This window comes from Bos indicus, chromosome 29 (assembly GCF_029378745.1).
Source record: "Bos indicus isolate NIAB-ARS_2022 breed Sahiwal x Tharparkar chromosome 29, NIAB-ARS_B.indTharparkar_mat_pri_1.0, whole genome shotgun sequence".
Taxonomy (NCBI): Eukaryota; Metazoa; Chordata; class Mammalia; order Artiodactyla; family Bovidae; genus Bos; species Bos indicus.
The window spans coordinates 7,702,859-7,719,537 of NC_091788.1; the positions used below are offsets into that span (position 1 = coordinate 7,702,859).

Here is a 16,679-nt window from a genome sequence, read left to right on the forward strand (position 1 = left end):
GATGTGATAGGTAAATGTTAAGATCCTGTAGTTCCATAATATTGATGATGAAGGGTATAGAGTCATTGATCAATATGAACAGTAAGAATCTTTAGCACAGTTGGTCATGTTTTAAGGATTTTTTTCCTTCTTCTTCTCCAGTCAAAGTAACAACTCAGCCTTTCCCTCAAAGGGAAATTCATTTCGTATTAGCGATCATGTTCGTAACTGACCAGCTGTGCCAACTAGGCAAACAAAGCCACACTGACGAAACACACGGGGCCCATTTCTTCTGACTTGCATGCCTTGAGCTTTTGGTATGTGGGGAAAGTCATTTCATCTGTGATCTACACTGCTGGGGAAATTTCCCAGGCTTTTCCAAACATGGTTAACTTGCTGAACCACAGGGTTTTGGTTCAGATAAATAACTCCATTAATTACATTTTGCATATTTCAGAGTTCCTGTTGTCTTAAGGTCTGGTGCTACATCAATATACAGTGTGTGCGTGGCTAGCACTTAGCATGATGCCTGGAAAATGTTATGTGACCAGTAAGTATTTGACATATAAGTGAAAGGGCTTATTGTTGTTCAGTCGCTGAGTCATTTTCGTCTCTTTGCGATCCCATAGCACACCAGGCTTTTCTGTCCTCCACTATCTCCTGGAGTTTGTTCAGATTCATGTCCGTTGAGTTGGAGATGCCCTCTTCTCCTTTTGCCTTCAGTCTTTCCCAGCATCAGGGTCTTTTCCAGTGAGTCGACTCTTCGAATCAGGTGGCCAAAATATTGGAGCTTCAGCATCAGTCCTTCCAGTGAATATTCAGGGTTGATTTCCTTTATGATTGATTGGTTTGATCTCCTTGCAGTCCAATAAGATATATAAATAATGTGTTGTTTTTTTTTTTTTCAAGAAACTTAACCATAATCCCAGACAGAACAAAGTTATTCTAGCAACATCTGGACCATCCCTCATAGATGTTCTTTACTAGGACTTTGTTGGCATGTTTCTCGTTCTTAGGAAACAGGAGCATTTTTTTAAAGTGATGAGCTTTACAAAAATCTATCTTTTTATAAATATATAACTTTATAAAGTTAAAAAGTTTTTACATAACTTTTTATATAGCTATTTTTTTATAAATAACCAAGAAAACCCCACCCAAAGGCTGTTTTTACCTTTCATTTAAAAAAAATCATATTTCATATTAATAAAAAATTTTACATATTTACATTCCACTCAAGTACCATCTAGTAATTTTTTTTCCTGTTAATACCTCTTGGGTTGTTTTGTTTGTTTTTTCTTTGGACACCCTGCAAGGTTGTAGGATTTTATTTCCCTGTTGTTGTTCAGTCACCCAGTCGTGTCTGACTCTTTGCAACCCCATGAACTGCAGCAGGACTCAAACCTGGGCCCTAGGTGGAGAGCGTGTAGAGTCCTACCCACTGAACCACCAGGGAATTCCCAGGTTCTCTCTCTCTCTTTTTTAATTGTTCTAAGCAGAGAGGTCAGCACATTTTCTTGTAGGGTAGATAGTAAATGTTTTAGGCTTTATGAGCCTTGTAGTCTCTGCTGCAGCACCTCATTCCTGCTGCTGTTGCACCAAAGCAGCCAGAGTCAAGATATTCTTAACAAGTGGCCCTGGCTGAGTTCCAGCAACACTGTGTGTAAAAGCAAGCAGCCTTCTCCAGCCTCTTCCTCTGTGATGAACATCCTCCTGTGTTTAGCTTTTTTTTTTTTCATTTATGTGTATCTGACACTTTCAACAAGGTAGCTCTGAATAACTCTTAAAGCCTTGTTAGATTACTTTTTTGTTTAATTGGAGGAAAGTTACTTTACAATGTTATTGGTTTCTACTGTGAGTGAGTGAGTGAGTGAAGTCTCTCAGTTGTGTCTGACTCTTTATGACCCCATGGACTGCAGCCCACCAGGCTCCTCTGTCCATGGGATTTTCCAGGCAAGAGTACTGGAGTGGGTTGCCATTTCCTTCTCCAGGAGATCTTCCTGACCCAGGGATTGAACCCAGGTATCCCACATTGTAGGCAGACGCTTTACCGTCTGAGCCACCAGGGAAGTCTGCTGTATAGGACTGCACAGTAATGCAAATCATCATAATTTTATATATAAAACCCCTCCCCACATGGGGCTTCCTGGGTGGCGCTAGTGCTAAAGAACCTGCCTGCCAATCCAGGACCTGTAAGAGACATGGGTTCAATCCCTGTGTGGGGAAGATCCCCTGGAGGAGGGTATGGCAACCCACTGCAGTGTTCTTGTCTGGAGAATCCCATGAAGGAGGAGCCTGGTGGGCTATAGTCCATGGGATAGTGCAGAGTTGGACATGCCTGAAGCAACTTAGCACACAGGCCCTCCCACGTGAGCCTCCCTCCTCTCGCCCATCCGGCCCCTGTGGGTCATCACAGAGTGCCAGGCTGGGCTCCCTGTGTTACATAGCGACTTCCCATCAACTGTTTTATGTATGGTGGGTGCTTATATGTCAGTGCTACTTTCTCAATTCATTCCGCCCTCCCCTCCCCTAATGTATCCAAAGTCTGTTCTCTGTGTCTGTGTCTCCATTTCCTTCCCTGCAAATAGGTTCACCGGTATTATTTTTCTAGTTTCCATACATATGCATTGATGTATGGTATTTGTTCTTTTTCTAACTTAACTTCACCCCGTATAACAAGTTCTGAGTTCATCCACCTTGCTAGAACTGACTCAAATGTGTTCCTTTTTGTGGCTGAGTAATGCTGCTAAGTCGCTTCAGTCGTGTCCGACTCTGTGTGACCCCATAGACGGCAGCCCACCAGGCTCCCCCGTCCCTGGGATTCTCCAGGCAAGAACACTGCAGTGGGTTGCCATTTCCTTCTCCAGTGCATGAAAGTGAAAAGTGAAAGTGAAGTTGCTCAGTCGTATCCAACTCTTATCGACCCCATGGACTGCAGCCTACCAGGCTCCTCCATCCATGGGATATTCCAGGCAAGAGTACTGGAGTGGGGTGCCATTGCCTTCTCTGGCTGAGAAATATTCCTTTGTATATATGTACCACATCTTCTTCATTCATCTCTCAATGAACATCTAAGTTGCTTCCATGTCCTGGCTGTTCTGAATAGTGTTGCAGTGAACACTGGGGTACGTGTCTTTTTGAATTCTACAGCAGTGGTGGGGGGAGCAGTGGCCTAACCCTGCCTGGCCTGTCTGCATCATATGAGGTTACCAACATTAGACAGTTTTGATCAATGAAAATAGTTTCAGGTAGTTCAGCATAATAAATATGAACTCTTATGAACTTTTTCACGTGACATACCCTCCAGTGTCGCAGCCCAGTCATATCCTAGACCTTTATTTCAGTGTTCCTTTGTCCTAAGTTGGGGCTTTAGCAGGGACATGAGGAATGGTGAGTCAAATATCTCCTATGCTCGTGGAGATATTCTTAGCTCGGAGTAGGGACACGAGCTTCACAGTATCATGAAGCACCAAGACAGAGCAAAATGGACATGTGAGTGGCCCGCAGTCACTCACGCAGTGCAGCCTACTGGCTGGTGAATCCCAGGATCCAGACCTAGCTCTTTTAGATTCTAAGACCATGCATTTTTAACTCCATGTTGTTGTTACACAGTCACTAAGTCGTGTCTGACTTTACAGTCCCATGGACTGTAGCCCACCAGGTCTCTCTGTCCATGGGGTTCTCCAGGCAAGAATACTGGAGTGAGTTGCCATTTTCTTCTTCCCATGCTGCTGCTGCTAAGTCGCTTCAGTCGTGACCGACTCTGTGCGACCCCATAGACGGCAGCCCAACAGGCTCCACCTCCCTGGGATTCTCCAGGCAAGAATACTGGAGTGGTTTGCCATTTCCTTCTCCAATGCATGAAAGTGAAAAGTGAAAGTGAAGTCGCTCAGTCATGTCCGACCCTCAGCGACCCCATGGACTGCAGCCTCCGGGCTCCTCCATCCATGGGATTTTCTAGGCAAGAGTACTGGAGTGGGGTGCCATTGCCTTCTCCATCTTCTTCCCATACCAGGGATCAAACCCATGCCTCCTGCATTGGCAGACAGATTCCTTATTACTGAGCCACCAAGGAAGCCCTTTTAACTCTACACCTAAGTATAATTTGAATTCAGAGACTCCGATGCAGTAAGGTAGTTTTACCTTTCAGTGTAGTTCAGCTTATACATTCCTTTAAACTTGGGGTTTGCAAACCATGGGTCTGTTTTTGTAAATGAAGTTTAATTGGAACAGACTGTGGTTCATTCCTTTATGTATTTCTGGTGTACCTCTCACACTGCAAAGGCAGGGTTGAGTATGGCAGAAGCCTTATAACCTGCAAACGTTAATGTATTTACTGTTTGGCCCTTACTCAGGCCACCTAGCACAGGTAAAGTAGTATCCATTATGCTAGATTTAAGAGTCTACAAACTACATCCTGTGGGCCGAAACCACCCTACTGTGTGCCTCTGTAAAGAAAAGCGTTGAAACACAGCTGCCTGTGCTCATATGTTTATGTTGCCTTTGACTGCTTTTGTGCTTCTGTTCCATGAAGTCAGTGCCTGAAACTGTCTGTATTCAAGTCCCTTCTTAAAAAAGTTTACCATGCATTTTTTTTTCTTTCCTCCTCCTATGCTGTCTACTTTCATTCAGAATTATATATCCTTCCTCCATAAGGATATATTAAAATATGATGGGTTTTTTTAAGGCTCTGGAGCCAAAGTATCTGAGTTATAGATCTATCACTTTATACAGTTGACCCTTGAATGACATAGGTTTGAACTGCACAGGTCCACTTGTATTCAGGTTTTTAAAAATTAAATACATACTGTAGTACTACGTGAGCCAGGGTTGGTTGGTTCCTTGGACGCAGCACCCAGGATACAGATGGATGACTGAAAAATTATATGTGGATTTTTGCCCATGGTGTTATCGGTGCCCCTGCTCTCTTCAAGGACCAGCTGTAGTTATTTTTCAGTGTCAACACTGATATAAAGCAACAGGCTGTGTCTGTGAAATAAAGTGGAGAGAATATTTAATAATTAGGATATTTTAACTCCCTCATGCTTAGAATTTGCTAAGAAGTTGGGAGGTTGACGGAAGAAAACATTTGAATTCTTTGGAAGGTTTTTGTGTTTTGCTGGCATGCCTCTTCTCTGAGTGGACCAGTCTGAGGAAGTGAGCAGGGCTGTGTTGTTTCTGCCCCTTCACAGCTCTGTTAGCGTAGGTAGGGACCGCTTGCTGTCTGAGGTGAGCCTCCGCTTACTCACTGGTCAGTTGGGGTTATTAGTGCCGCTCTCCTCAGAGGCTTGAAGATTAAATGAGGTGACTTTGGCAAAGTGCCTTGGAAAGCAGCTGCTTTAAAAATATTATTTTCTTTACCTGCGTTTCATTCTCTTGCAGTGTTGGTTGTGTAAATTTTGCTCGGTGGTCAGTGATGCTAATCCTAGAAATGTTTCTTTCTCTTCCTCTTCTAGAATAGTTCTCAGACTGAAACTCTCAGATTTTGTTTTGGCTGACAGAGGCTGGTCCCTCAGGTGAAGAGAAAAAGGCATCATTACTGTGAATGAGAGACGAGGAAACGGACCTGAGAGAGAACAGGTTCATGGGGCTTTTCCTTCTCTTGCTTGATTGCAGTATAAAGAAGAGGGTGGCAAGGTAACCAGTTACTGCCACGAGACCATGACTGGCTGGGTCCATGACGTGCTGGGCCGGAACTGGGCCTGTTTCACTGGAAGGAAGACAGGAAATACCTCGGAGAACGTGAACGTGAACACAGCACGCCTTGCGGGTCTCGAGGAAACGTGAGTTGTCGTCAGTGAAAGATCCATTTAGTTTTTTATGGTGTTTATAGGGATGTGTCTATATTAATCCTTGGAAATTTTAATTTGATTATATTAACTTTATTTGACCTAGAAACATAAGCCATGTTATGTACCACTTTACTGGAAAAACACATTGGGTGATTTAACTGAGAGAAGAAAGTATTTTTTCAAAATACTTATAAAGTAATGGACCAGTGAGGGCTTTAAAGAAGATTCATATAAAGGACCACGGAATTGAGTGACTTATACATGCAAATGGAATGACAGACGGGGTTCCAGATCACAAAAGGAGTACGTCAAGGCTGTATATTGTCACCCTGCTTATTTAACTTATATGCAGAGTACATCATGCAAAATGCTGGGCTGGATGAAGCACACCCTAAAATAAAGATTGCCAGGAGAAATATCAATAACCTCAGATATGCAGATGACACCACCCTTATGGCAGAAAGTGAAGAGGAACTCAAAAGCCTCTTGATAAAAGTGAAAGAGGAGAGTGAAAAAGTTGGCTTAAAACTTAAAATTCAGAAAACTAAGATCATGGCATCCGGTCCTATCACTTCATGGGAAATAGATGGGGAAACAATGGAAACAGTGACAGACTTTATTTTTGGGGGCTTCAAAATCACTGCAGATGGTGATTGCAGCCATGAAATTAAAAGACGCTTGCTCCTTGGAAGGAAAGTTATGACCAACCTAGATAGCATATTTAAAAGCAGAGACGTTACTTTGCCAACAAAGGTTCATCTAGTCAAAGCTATGGTTTTTCCTGTGGTCATGTATGGATGTGAGAGTTGGACTGTGAAAAGGCTGAGTGCTGAAGAATTGATGCTTTTGAACTGTGGTGTTGGAGAAGACTCTTGAGAGTCCCTTGGACTGCAAGGAGATCCAACCAGTCCATTCTAAAGGAGATCAGTCCTGGGTGTTCACTGGAAGGACTGATGCTGAAGCTGAAACTCCAATACTTTGGCCACCTCATGCAAAGAGCTGACTCATTTGAAAAGACCCTGATGCTGGGAAAGATTGAGGGCAGCAGGAGAAGGGGGCGACAGAAGATACAATGGTTGGATGGCATCACTGATTCGATGGAGATGAGTTTGAGTAAACTCCAGGAGTTGGTGATGGACAGGGAAGCCTGGTATGCTGCAGTCCATGGAGTCACAGAGACATGACTGAGTGACTGAACTAATTCTAATACAGAAAAATCATTTTATTATTGTCATATAATAAGATGTTGTGGGCTTCTCAGATGGCCCTAGTGGTAAAGAACCCACCTGTCAGTGTGGGAGACATAAGGGACATGAGTTTGATACCTGGGCCAGGAAGATCCCTTGGAGCGTGGAATGGCAACCCACTCCAGTATTCTTTCCTGGAAAATCCCATGGACAGAGGAGCCTGGTGGGCTACAGTCCTTGGGATTGCAAAGAATTGGACAAGACTGAAGTGACTTCACAGCACAGCACAATAAGATGTTGCAGAATCCTTGCAGATACATATGTTTATTTTGCATCAAATATAGGTGATACTAATCTAACATAAATCTTAAGGCAATAATAACTGAATTTCAGGTTCTTAGTATTTATGTAGTATATTTGCTGAGGCTAACATAACAGATTACACAGACTGGGTTAAGCAACAGAGATTTATTTTCTCATAGTTCTGGAGGCTGTAAGTCCAAGGTCACAGCGTCAGCAGGTTTGATTTCTTCTGAGGGCTCTGTCCTTGGCTTGCAGATGGCTGCTAACAGTTGTCCCTACACAGTCAGCCTGTAAGTGTTCTAATCTCCATTTCTTATAAGTATACCAGTCATGTGAGCTTCCCAGGTGGCTCAGTGGTAAAGAATCCACCTGCTAATTGCAGGAGATGCAAGAGACTTGGGTTTGATCCTGGGTCGGGAAAATCCCTTGGAGAAGGAAATGGCAACCTGCTCCAGTATTCTTGCCTGGGAAATCCCAGGGACAGAGGAGCCTGGCAGCCTTTAGTCCATGGGGTCACAAAGTGTGACATGACTGAGCAAACACACACACAAATACCAGTCATACTGGAGTAGAGCCCATCCATGTGACCTCATTTAACCTTGATGTCCTCTTTAAAGGCCATGTCTCAATATAGTCACATTCTGATACGCCGAAGGTTAGGACATGAACACATGAATTTAGCTTATAACAGACAGTTAATATTTTTCTTAAGTCAGGTCCAGTGTAAGTCACTGTGAACCACACAAGAGATTTCAAACTTTATTAGTTTGGAAGGAAAAGATAAATATTATTGGTAGCAGATTTTGTGTTTTATTTGACTGTGAAATCCCCTGGAAGTGTGTATGAGCAGATCACCCAAAGCCAGGCCACACAGGCAGTGAAGGGCTCTGCAGCAGAAAAGGGGGACGTGAGTTCAAAGAGGACGGATTGCTCTTGTCTGGGGAGGCACCCCGCCCCCTCAAGATTTAGACCAATTCATCCCCTCCATTTTGAACATAGATTTTAAGTTGCTTTGCTTGGCTTGAGCTTTGAGTGACTCATTTCCTGTGAAGCTGCTCACTTTTCACCCTGCCATTTAGGATATAAAGGAAATGGCAACCCACTCCAGTGTTCTTGCCTGGGACGGAGAAACCCAGGGATGGAGGAGCCTGATGGGCTGCCGTCTATGGGGTCGCACAGAGTCGGACACGACTGAAGCGACTTAGCAGCAGCAGCAGCAGTGTACTGTGTACTTTTCTGATATTTCAAGCATTGCCTCATTTAGTGAAGAAGCTACAACCAGAGAGCTCAGAATCTATGTTGCCTCAGTTGGAAAATAAACATTTAGGACCTAAGTTACCATCAACATCTCTTTCAGCTCTTAATGATCAGATCTCAAAATAGATATTTACAATTTAAAAACGTGTTTCTTTTGGTGTTTGAGAAGACTCTTGAGAGTCCCTTGGACTGCAAGGAGATCCAACCAGTCCATCCTAAAGGAATTTAGTCCTGAATATTCATTAGAAGGATTGATGCTGAACCTGAAACTCCAATACTTTGGACAACTAATGCAAAGAACTGACTCATTGGTAAAGACCCTGATGCTGGGAAGGATTGAAGGCAGGAGGAGAAGAGGACGACAGAGGATAAGATGGTTGCATGGCATCACTGACTCCATGGCCATGAGTTTGAGTAAGCTCTGGGAGTTCATGATGGACAGGGAGGCCTGGTGTAGGCCTGCTGCAGTCCATGGGGTTGCAAAGAGTCGGACACAACTGAGGAACTGAACTGAACTGAACCTGTGTCTTAAGAAAAAACAACTGTAGCTGGTTTTTATTGTTTGTTAGCTTGTCAGAAATAGAATACAGACAGTTTTATGTTTAATAAATGTACCTCTCTGTTTTCACATTTTGAAAAATGTGGGAAAGTACTTTGATAAAAACATTAAAAAACATTGTCAATGTGGTTGCACATTTTTGTTATTATTTCTAATGCTTCCAGGTTATTTGGCTATATCTCAATACTCTGTGAACATCTCTCTCTGTGAATGAAAAGAGAAAGAAAAGTTCACAGTATGCCTAAAGTTACTCGGGTTAGGTATATCTTGCTTTGTATAACTGAATGTTAATGGAAGTTATACACTCACTATATGTATAACTTATAGTGAATATAACTTATATAATAAGTTATATAATATGTCATAACTTACATAATATAACATAATAAGTATAACTTACTCACTATATGTATAACTTATATGTATATATAGTGTATGAAGTTATCCATACACTATATGGATAGGAGTCATACTTAAGTCATAGAACCTTTTTTTAGTAGAAATAATGTGGTGACTTCTGTAATCCCTGGCACCTGGCGCATAGGTGTAATACATATTTGAGTTAAATGAATGATCAACTCCCTCAGTCTTTTGCCTTTGTAAACATGCTCTTTGTGTATTAGATTTGTTTACATCTCTGTCCAAGCATTTGGCATCAGTTAAACCAGTGCCTCTCAGTATTTAATGTTGCTGTGAATCATCTGGGAATCCTGTTAAAAATGTCTATTCTGATTCAGGTGGCCTGGAATGACATTTAGAGTCTTCATTTCTAGCCAGCTTCCAGGTGCTTCTGCTGATACTGGCTCAAGAACCAAATCTGAGTGACGAGGATATAAACCTTGTCCGAATGGAACAACTTTTTGTTCGGCATGTGGTTACAATACTTGCCTTGCTGTATGTACGTTGAATACAGTTTTGCTGTGCTTCACCCACCCTCTTTTATTATTGCAAAGTTTAAAAGGTGATGTTTGTGTACGCAGTTGTATCCAACTCTCTATAGCCATGGGTTGCCATTCCTGCTCCAAGGGATTTTCCCGCCCGAGGGACCACACCTGAGTTTCTTTTGCCTCCTGCATTGGCAGGCGGATTCTTTCCCTCTGTGCCACATACACACATTGAGGACAGTTTTGCTGTCTCCTCCACCCTTTTTTATCATTGCCAAGTTTAAAAGGTACATTGTAGAAATTGTATTAATAGAGGTGTGACTCTATCTTACCACTCAGAGATAACCTTGGTTGTATGTACTTTATATAGTATCAGTATAAATATACACTTTCACAAAAATTTGATTCATGCTGTGTCAACTTCTTTGATAGTCTGCTTTTTTGTCTAATATAGTGTGAACATTCTCCCGTATCACTAAATAATCTTCCAGACATTTTTACTGAATAACTGTATAGCAAACGAAGTGCCATTATTCATTTAATCCATTGTTTGTTTTAGAATTTATGTTTATAATCTATTACTAGTATAAAAGTGTTTCACTGAGCATCGTTATACAGTTATCTTAGTTCACTTAAATTTTATTTTCATAGGACATATTCCAGTTCTAGGCTGTGGATATAAATGTAGAGATATAGAGACTGATATACCCAGTTGCCTTCCTGAAAGGTTATATCACTTTACACTCAAGCTCAGAGTATGAATGCCTATTTTAATGGAATCTGTTTATATCAGTAAAGAGTGTATGTGAAGCTATCTTACTTTTCTTGGCAGGTATTCTAATAGGCTCTACAGATATAACCATGACTTTGTGAAAGCTATCAATACCATTCAGAAGTCTTGGACTGCAGCCCCATACATGGAATATGAGACTCTTACCCTAAAAGAGATGATTAGGAGAGGTGGTGGCCATAGCCGGAGAATTCCAAGGTAATAAAACATATCTCTTTATCATGAATAAAGATATATGTTGATTGATATCTTCCCTTCTAACCAGCCCTCCTTGCGATGCTATTTTATTGGTTATCCCAGCTTAGATGTTTATGTTATCTTTTCTCTGACCGTGCCCCTCTCCTATTCATACATGTCCTGATGTTCTCCAGGCCCTGTTTATGGGCTTTGCTTTCACAGCATCTTCTGCCTCCTTTGCTCTGTTTGCATTTCTCCACTTTGGCTTGAGGGCTTTGTCATCTCTTGCCTGTATGATGGATCCGCTTCCTGTCTTCTGTCCTTTTGATCTCTTTCCCTCCCTGTCCCCATTCTTAGCCATTCTATGAAATACTGCCAGTTACATCTTCCTATATTCAGCTGTGATCGGGTTACTACCTGTTGTCTAAGGAATACATTTAGTCTGGTAATCAAAACCATCTAAATTTGACCGTAACTCTGTTTACACCTTGACCTGCTTTCAAACAATATGACAAAAAATTACTGAAAACTTTCATCTACCACCATTCATGAAACTTTCTTTGCCTCACATACCCCTGAACTGGCCTATAAAAACCATTGGCAAAAATCAATTTGCCACCGGTAAAAATCTCAAAATCCTTTTTCAGTTTTGAGGTCCAGCCAAAAAAAAAAAAAGTTACATATTTATCAATATACTTCTCCTGCCTTCAGCCAGAAGTGGCATTTCCTATCTTAGTTTACATACCCCATGATATGCATCTGATGGGAAATTATATCATTCTTTGAATTTATATAGTCAGGAGTTTGGTAGATTTATTTTATACCCTGAAAACTATAGCTGAGTTTAACATATGTAGTCCCTTGCTGCTGCTGAGTCGCTTCAGTCGTGTCCGACCCTGTGCGACCCCATGATGGCAGCATCAGGCTCCCCCATCCCTGGGATTCTCCAGGCAAGAACACTGGAGTGGGTTGCCATTTCCTTCCATTAACATTTATTAAATGACCAACGACGTTCTTGTAATGCCATACCTTGCTGCAGGAGAAATTGATGTAACTGAAGGGTAGGAAAACCAATTGGAAAAGTTAATGGAACTCAAAAGTTGTGTAGATAGGTTATTTTCTTTTAGTATATTGAAGCATTTTCTAATATTCAGAGAATATAATGATTATTTTCTTAATAGCTGTAGAGTCCTTTGGTCAAGTTTTATTGTTTAAACAGACCACTGATAGATTAATGGTTAACTAAAATACATTGCTGGCCGAATGCCAGACTGGATGAATAACAAGCTAGAATCAAGATCGCTGGGAGAAATATCAACAATTCAGATACGCAAATGATAACACTCTAATGGCAGAAAGTGAAGAGGAACTAGAGAGCCTCTTGATGAAGGTGAAAGGGGAGAGTGAAAAAGCTGGCTTAAAACTCAACGTTTAAAAAACTAAGATCATGTCATACGGTCCTACCATTTCATGACAAATAGAAGGGAAAAAAGTGGAAGCAGTGACAGAGTTAATTTTCTTGGGCTCCAAAATCACTGAGGACGGTGACTGCAGCCATGAAATTAAAAGATGCTTGCTCCTTGGGAGGAAAGTTATGACAAATCTAGACAGTGTATTGAAAAGCAGAGATATCACTTTGCCAACAAAGGTCCGTATAGTCAAAGCTATGGTTTTTCCAGTAGTCATATACAGATGTGAGAGTTGGATGATAAAGAATGCTGAATGCCGAAGAACTGGTGCTTTTGAATCGTGCTAGGGAATACTGTTGAGAGTCCCTTGGACTGTAAGGAGATCAAGCTGGTCAATCCTAAAGGAAATCAACCCTAAATATTCATTGGAAAGACTGTCGCTGAAGCTGCAATACTTTGGGCACCTGATGCAAAGAGCCAACCCATTGGAAAAGATCCTGATGCTGGGAAAGATTGAGGGCAGGAGGAGAAGGGGGTGTCAGAGGATGAGATGATTAAATAGCATCACCTATTCAGTGGACATGAGTTTGAGCAAACTCCAGGAGATAGTGGAGGACAGAGGAGCCTGGCGTACTGCAGTCTATGGCGTCATAAAGAGTAGGACACAACTTGGCAAATGAACAACAATAAAAGTCATTGCTAAGTTTTTCTTCTGCAGACTAATAATCATAATCTGGCATTTTTCTACTCTGAGACTGTATGGAGTTTTTCCCTGTCCGACTGATAGCATTCTCTCATAATTCTACCCCTCTCTCAAAAAAAAAAATTTGGTATAATGTTTCTCATAGTGTTTCTAAGGAGTGGACTAGTCTACGAGATGTTCTGGTTAGTCAGAACTCAGAAAGGGAGCATATTGTATCCCTTCTCGGATTTACTAAAGTGAAAGAGTCATCCTGTGTCTGTGTGAGACGGAAAGTTGAGAGCTGTTCAGTAGCAATCCAGAGGAGCCCCCAGAGGAGATGTGATCAGTGTTGGAACCTTAGGGAGACCAGGGCTCCTATCTGAAAGATTTGAGCCCGAGACACAACTGCATTGCCACGTGTCAGATGCCATGTTTCTGAAGAACTCCTGAAGAGAGTTTCTGAAGAACTTTGAATTTTTCTCTTTCCACCCAACCACCTTGGTTTTAGAGAAGAGATAGATTTATGAAGCCCTGTTTTTAAGGCTAATAAGTCTCCATAGAAGGTTTAGGATAAGAAGATAGAAGTGGGAAATGTCGAAGCCAGACACTGTGGTCTAGCTGCCTGATTTTCAGTAGCACTTTTGTATATGTGTTAGATCTGCTGAAAGTGACATAGTAGAAACTCAGCGATTCTTAACCTGAAACTCTGAAACTGAACCTGCTCAAATTGGAGGAAAATGTACCGTTTATGGACATCTCTCTGAGTGAGTCCAGAGCTTTCTCCGAATTCTTAAAAGCATCTGGACCCAAAGATGAAGAGCCAATAATGTACAGTGTGCCTATGATGTCTGTAATTCTCACTTCTCCGCCACCCAGCGTCCTCTTTCACTCACTTCATTTTCATACCATTGAGCTTCATTTGTCACGTTGCTTTTATTCTGTCTGTGTGTGCATTGATAAATGGATAAATGCATTGATAAATGGATAAACACTCTGCCTATAGGATGTAGGAAGAAGGAAGTTAACACTTCAATTGAATGTTTTGTTCACATTTAAGATAGTTACTTAAATGTATCACCAGCATATTTAGTCTTAAAGACATGGATGTTGATGGTCGTGGTAATCACCATAATAGCTTAATAGCTTATTAAAGACATCCAAGACTAGGTAATGTTTTAAGCACATTAATCATTATTGCATTGAATTATCATAACAGTGCTTAGAGGTAGGTATGACTATGCACATCGTAATAGGAGGTGATCATAGTTTTATGATGTTAAGTTCTTTGACGAGTGTCACACAGCTAGGAAGTGGTGAAGCCATTGTAGTTGTCTTTATGTCTGTCTTTTATCTGTTTATTGACCTGGTTTGCCTTCTTCTACTTACATCCTGTATTTCTCTGCCTTTCACTTCTTTTGTGACTACCATCACCACCCTCCGTAGAGTCAAACATCAGTAATTCCTCTGTTTTCTCTAAAACATTTATAGGCTATCTTCAATTTCCCATATCTACTTTTTTGGGTCAAAATATATGAAAAGAGAATGCTGTTATTTAGGCATACTAAAACTAGCAATGGCAATATATAAAACCAGTATTGTTTCATAGGGGAAAATTACTAGATCCTGAAAAATAGATGGGTAATTTTGAGACTTCTCCAGTAGCCAGTGGCTGAGACACTGTGATCCCAGTGCAGGAGGCCTGGGTTCAATCCCTAGTCGAGGAACTAGACCCTACATGTTGGAACTAAAGATCCCGCATGCCACAACTAAGATCACTCATAGCCAAATAAATAAATTGAAAAATAAATAATTGTAACAGTTAAAAAAAAAACAGAAATGGGCAATCTGTATAACTTAGTTGTATAATTGACACATTGTATAATAGATACATTTTTGACTGCAGCCCACCAGGCTCCTCCATCCATGGGATTCTCCATGCAAGAGTACTGAAGTGGGTTGCCATTTCCTTCTCCAAGGTATCTTCCCAACCCAGGGATGGAACCCACATTGTAGGCAGACACTTTACGGTGGGAGACACCAGGGAAGTCCATAATAGATACATTTTTGTATAATAGAAACATTGAAACACTGATGGACAAGTGTTCTTTGGATCTGAATCTACATCCAAGCCAGCCAGGTGGTTGAAATTATGGGATTAAAGGTTAGGAAATCATCCTCAAAGGAAAGACTGTACATTGATGTCAAGTGTCTATTTCCATCCTAGGCCCAAACCTGCACCAATCACTGCTGAAATACAGAAAAAGATTTTGCATTTGCCAACATCCTGGGATTGGAGAAACGTTCATGGTATCAATTTTGTTACTCCTGTTCGAAACCAAGGTAAAAAAATGTCTGATTTTTTTTCTTTTTTATTAAATCATTCTGAAATATTTATTGAACATTTACTATGTACCAGGCTGTCACATTCTGGGGGTACAGAGATGAAACTGGTATGATCTACATTAGTGAAGAAATAGAAAATCTATAGCTAATGAATAAATCTAATGAATACACACTTCTTCTTTTTGTATCCTTGACAGACACTGGTAATACCTGATCTCTCCAGCTGAGCTCAGCATTTCTTCAGTGTCCTCAGTATGTGTTCCAGATAGCTAGTGATATTCATTAGAGTGGTATATAAGCCAAACTCATTTGCACTCCAGGTTACGGAGACTTGTACAGAAGCAAAGAATTGCAGCTAAAATTAGTCTTTCTTGTCTTCCTTCTGCAGGTGGTTTGTTGGAATCTTTCATTTTTTTAACTGAAATATAGTTGACTTAGAATGCTGTATTAGTTTCAAGTGTACAGCAGAGTGATTCAGTTTATATATACTTTTTCAGATTCTTTTCCATTATAGTTTAAGATATTGCATATGTGATATGAATAAGTGATCTCATACGTTATTTGTCTTTCTCTGTGATTCACTTGGGCTTCCCCTGTAGCTCAGCTGGTAAAGAATCCACCTGCAATATAGGAGACCCTGGTTCGATTCTTGGGTTGGGAAGATCCCTTGGAGAAGGGATAGGCTACCAGCTCAGTATTCTTGGGCTTTCCTGGTGCTTGGGCTTTCCTTGGGCTTTTCAGTCTGTAAAGAACGCCTGCAGTGCAGGAGACCTGGGTTCGATCCCTGGTTTGGGAAGATCCCCTGGAGGAGGGCATGGCAACCCGCTTCAGTATTCATGCCTGGAGAATTCCGATGAAAGAGGAGCCTGGAGGGCTGATTTACTTAGTATGAGAATCTCTAGGTTCATCCATGTTGCTACAAATTGCATTATTTCATTCTTTTCCTATGGCTGAGTAATACTCCACTGTGTGTGTATATATATATGTATATATACATATATATATATATGTGTATATATATACACGCGCACACACCGTATCTTCTTTATTCTGGAATCCTTCTTTAAGTATCCACCTACTCTCCCCCCACCCCTCCCCCATCATTAGTCTAATTATAGGAGCCCAGAAAATGAATCCTTAATTTTTTTTTGCTGATGAAGTAGATTTTTTGAATTGCATAAGGATCTTTCAATTAACTTTACATCAGGATATGACATATAATGTAAGTACTAACTCAGCTTCCCGGTGGAATGTTTACCAGCATTATCACTATAATTGCATTTTGTCAGTTGTTTCAGAAAATTAGATACAGTATGAGTA

At 41.1% G+C, this 16,679-nt stretch overlaps 1 protein-coding gene across 1 annotated transcript in view; it reads left to right on the forward strand.

The window, feature by feature from the left end:
• CTSC (cathepsin C) overlaps positions 1 to 16,679 on the forward strand; it is a 43,752-nt gene that overhangs the window by 16,498 nt on the left and 10,575 nt on the right. Inside the window, exons 3-5 of the mRNA XM_019954784.2 lie at positions 5,593 to 5,759; positions 10,791 to 10,946; positions 15,241 to 15,356. Of these exons, the coding sequence (XP_019810343.2) occupies positions 5,593 to 5,759; positions 10,791 to 10,946; positions 15,241 to 15,356 (439 nt within the window). The remainder of the gene's footprint in view (positions 1 to 5,592; positions 5,760 to 10,790; positions 10,947 to 15,240; positions 15,357 to 16,679) is intronic.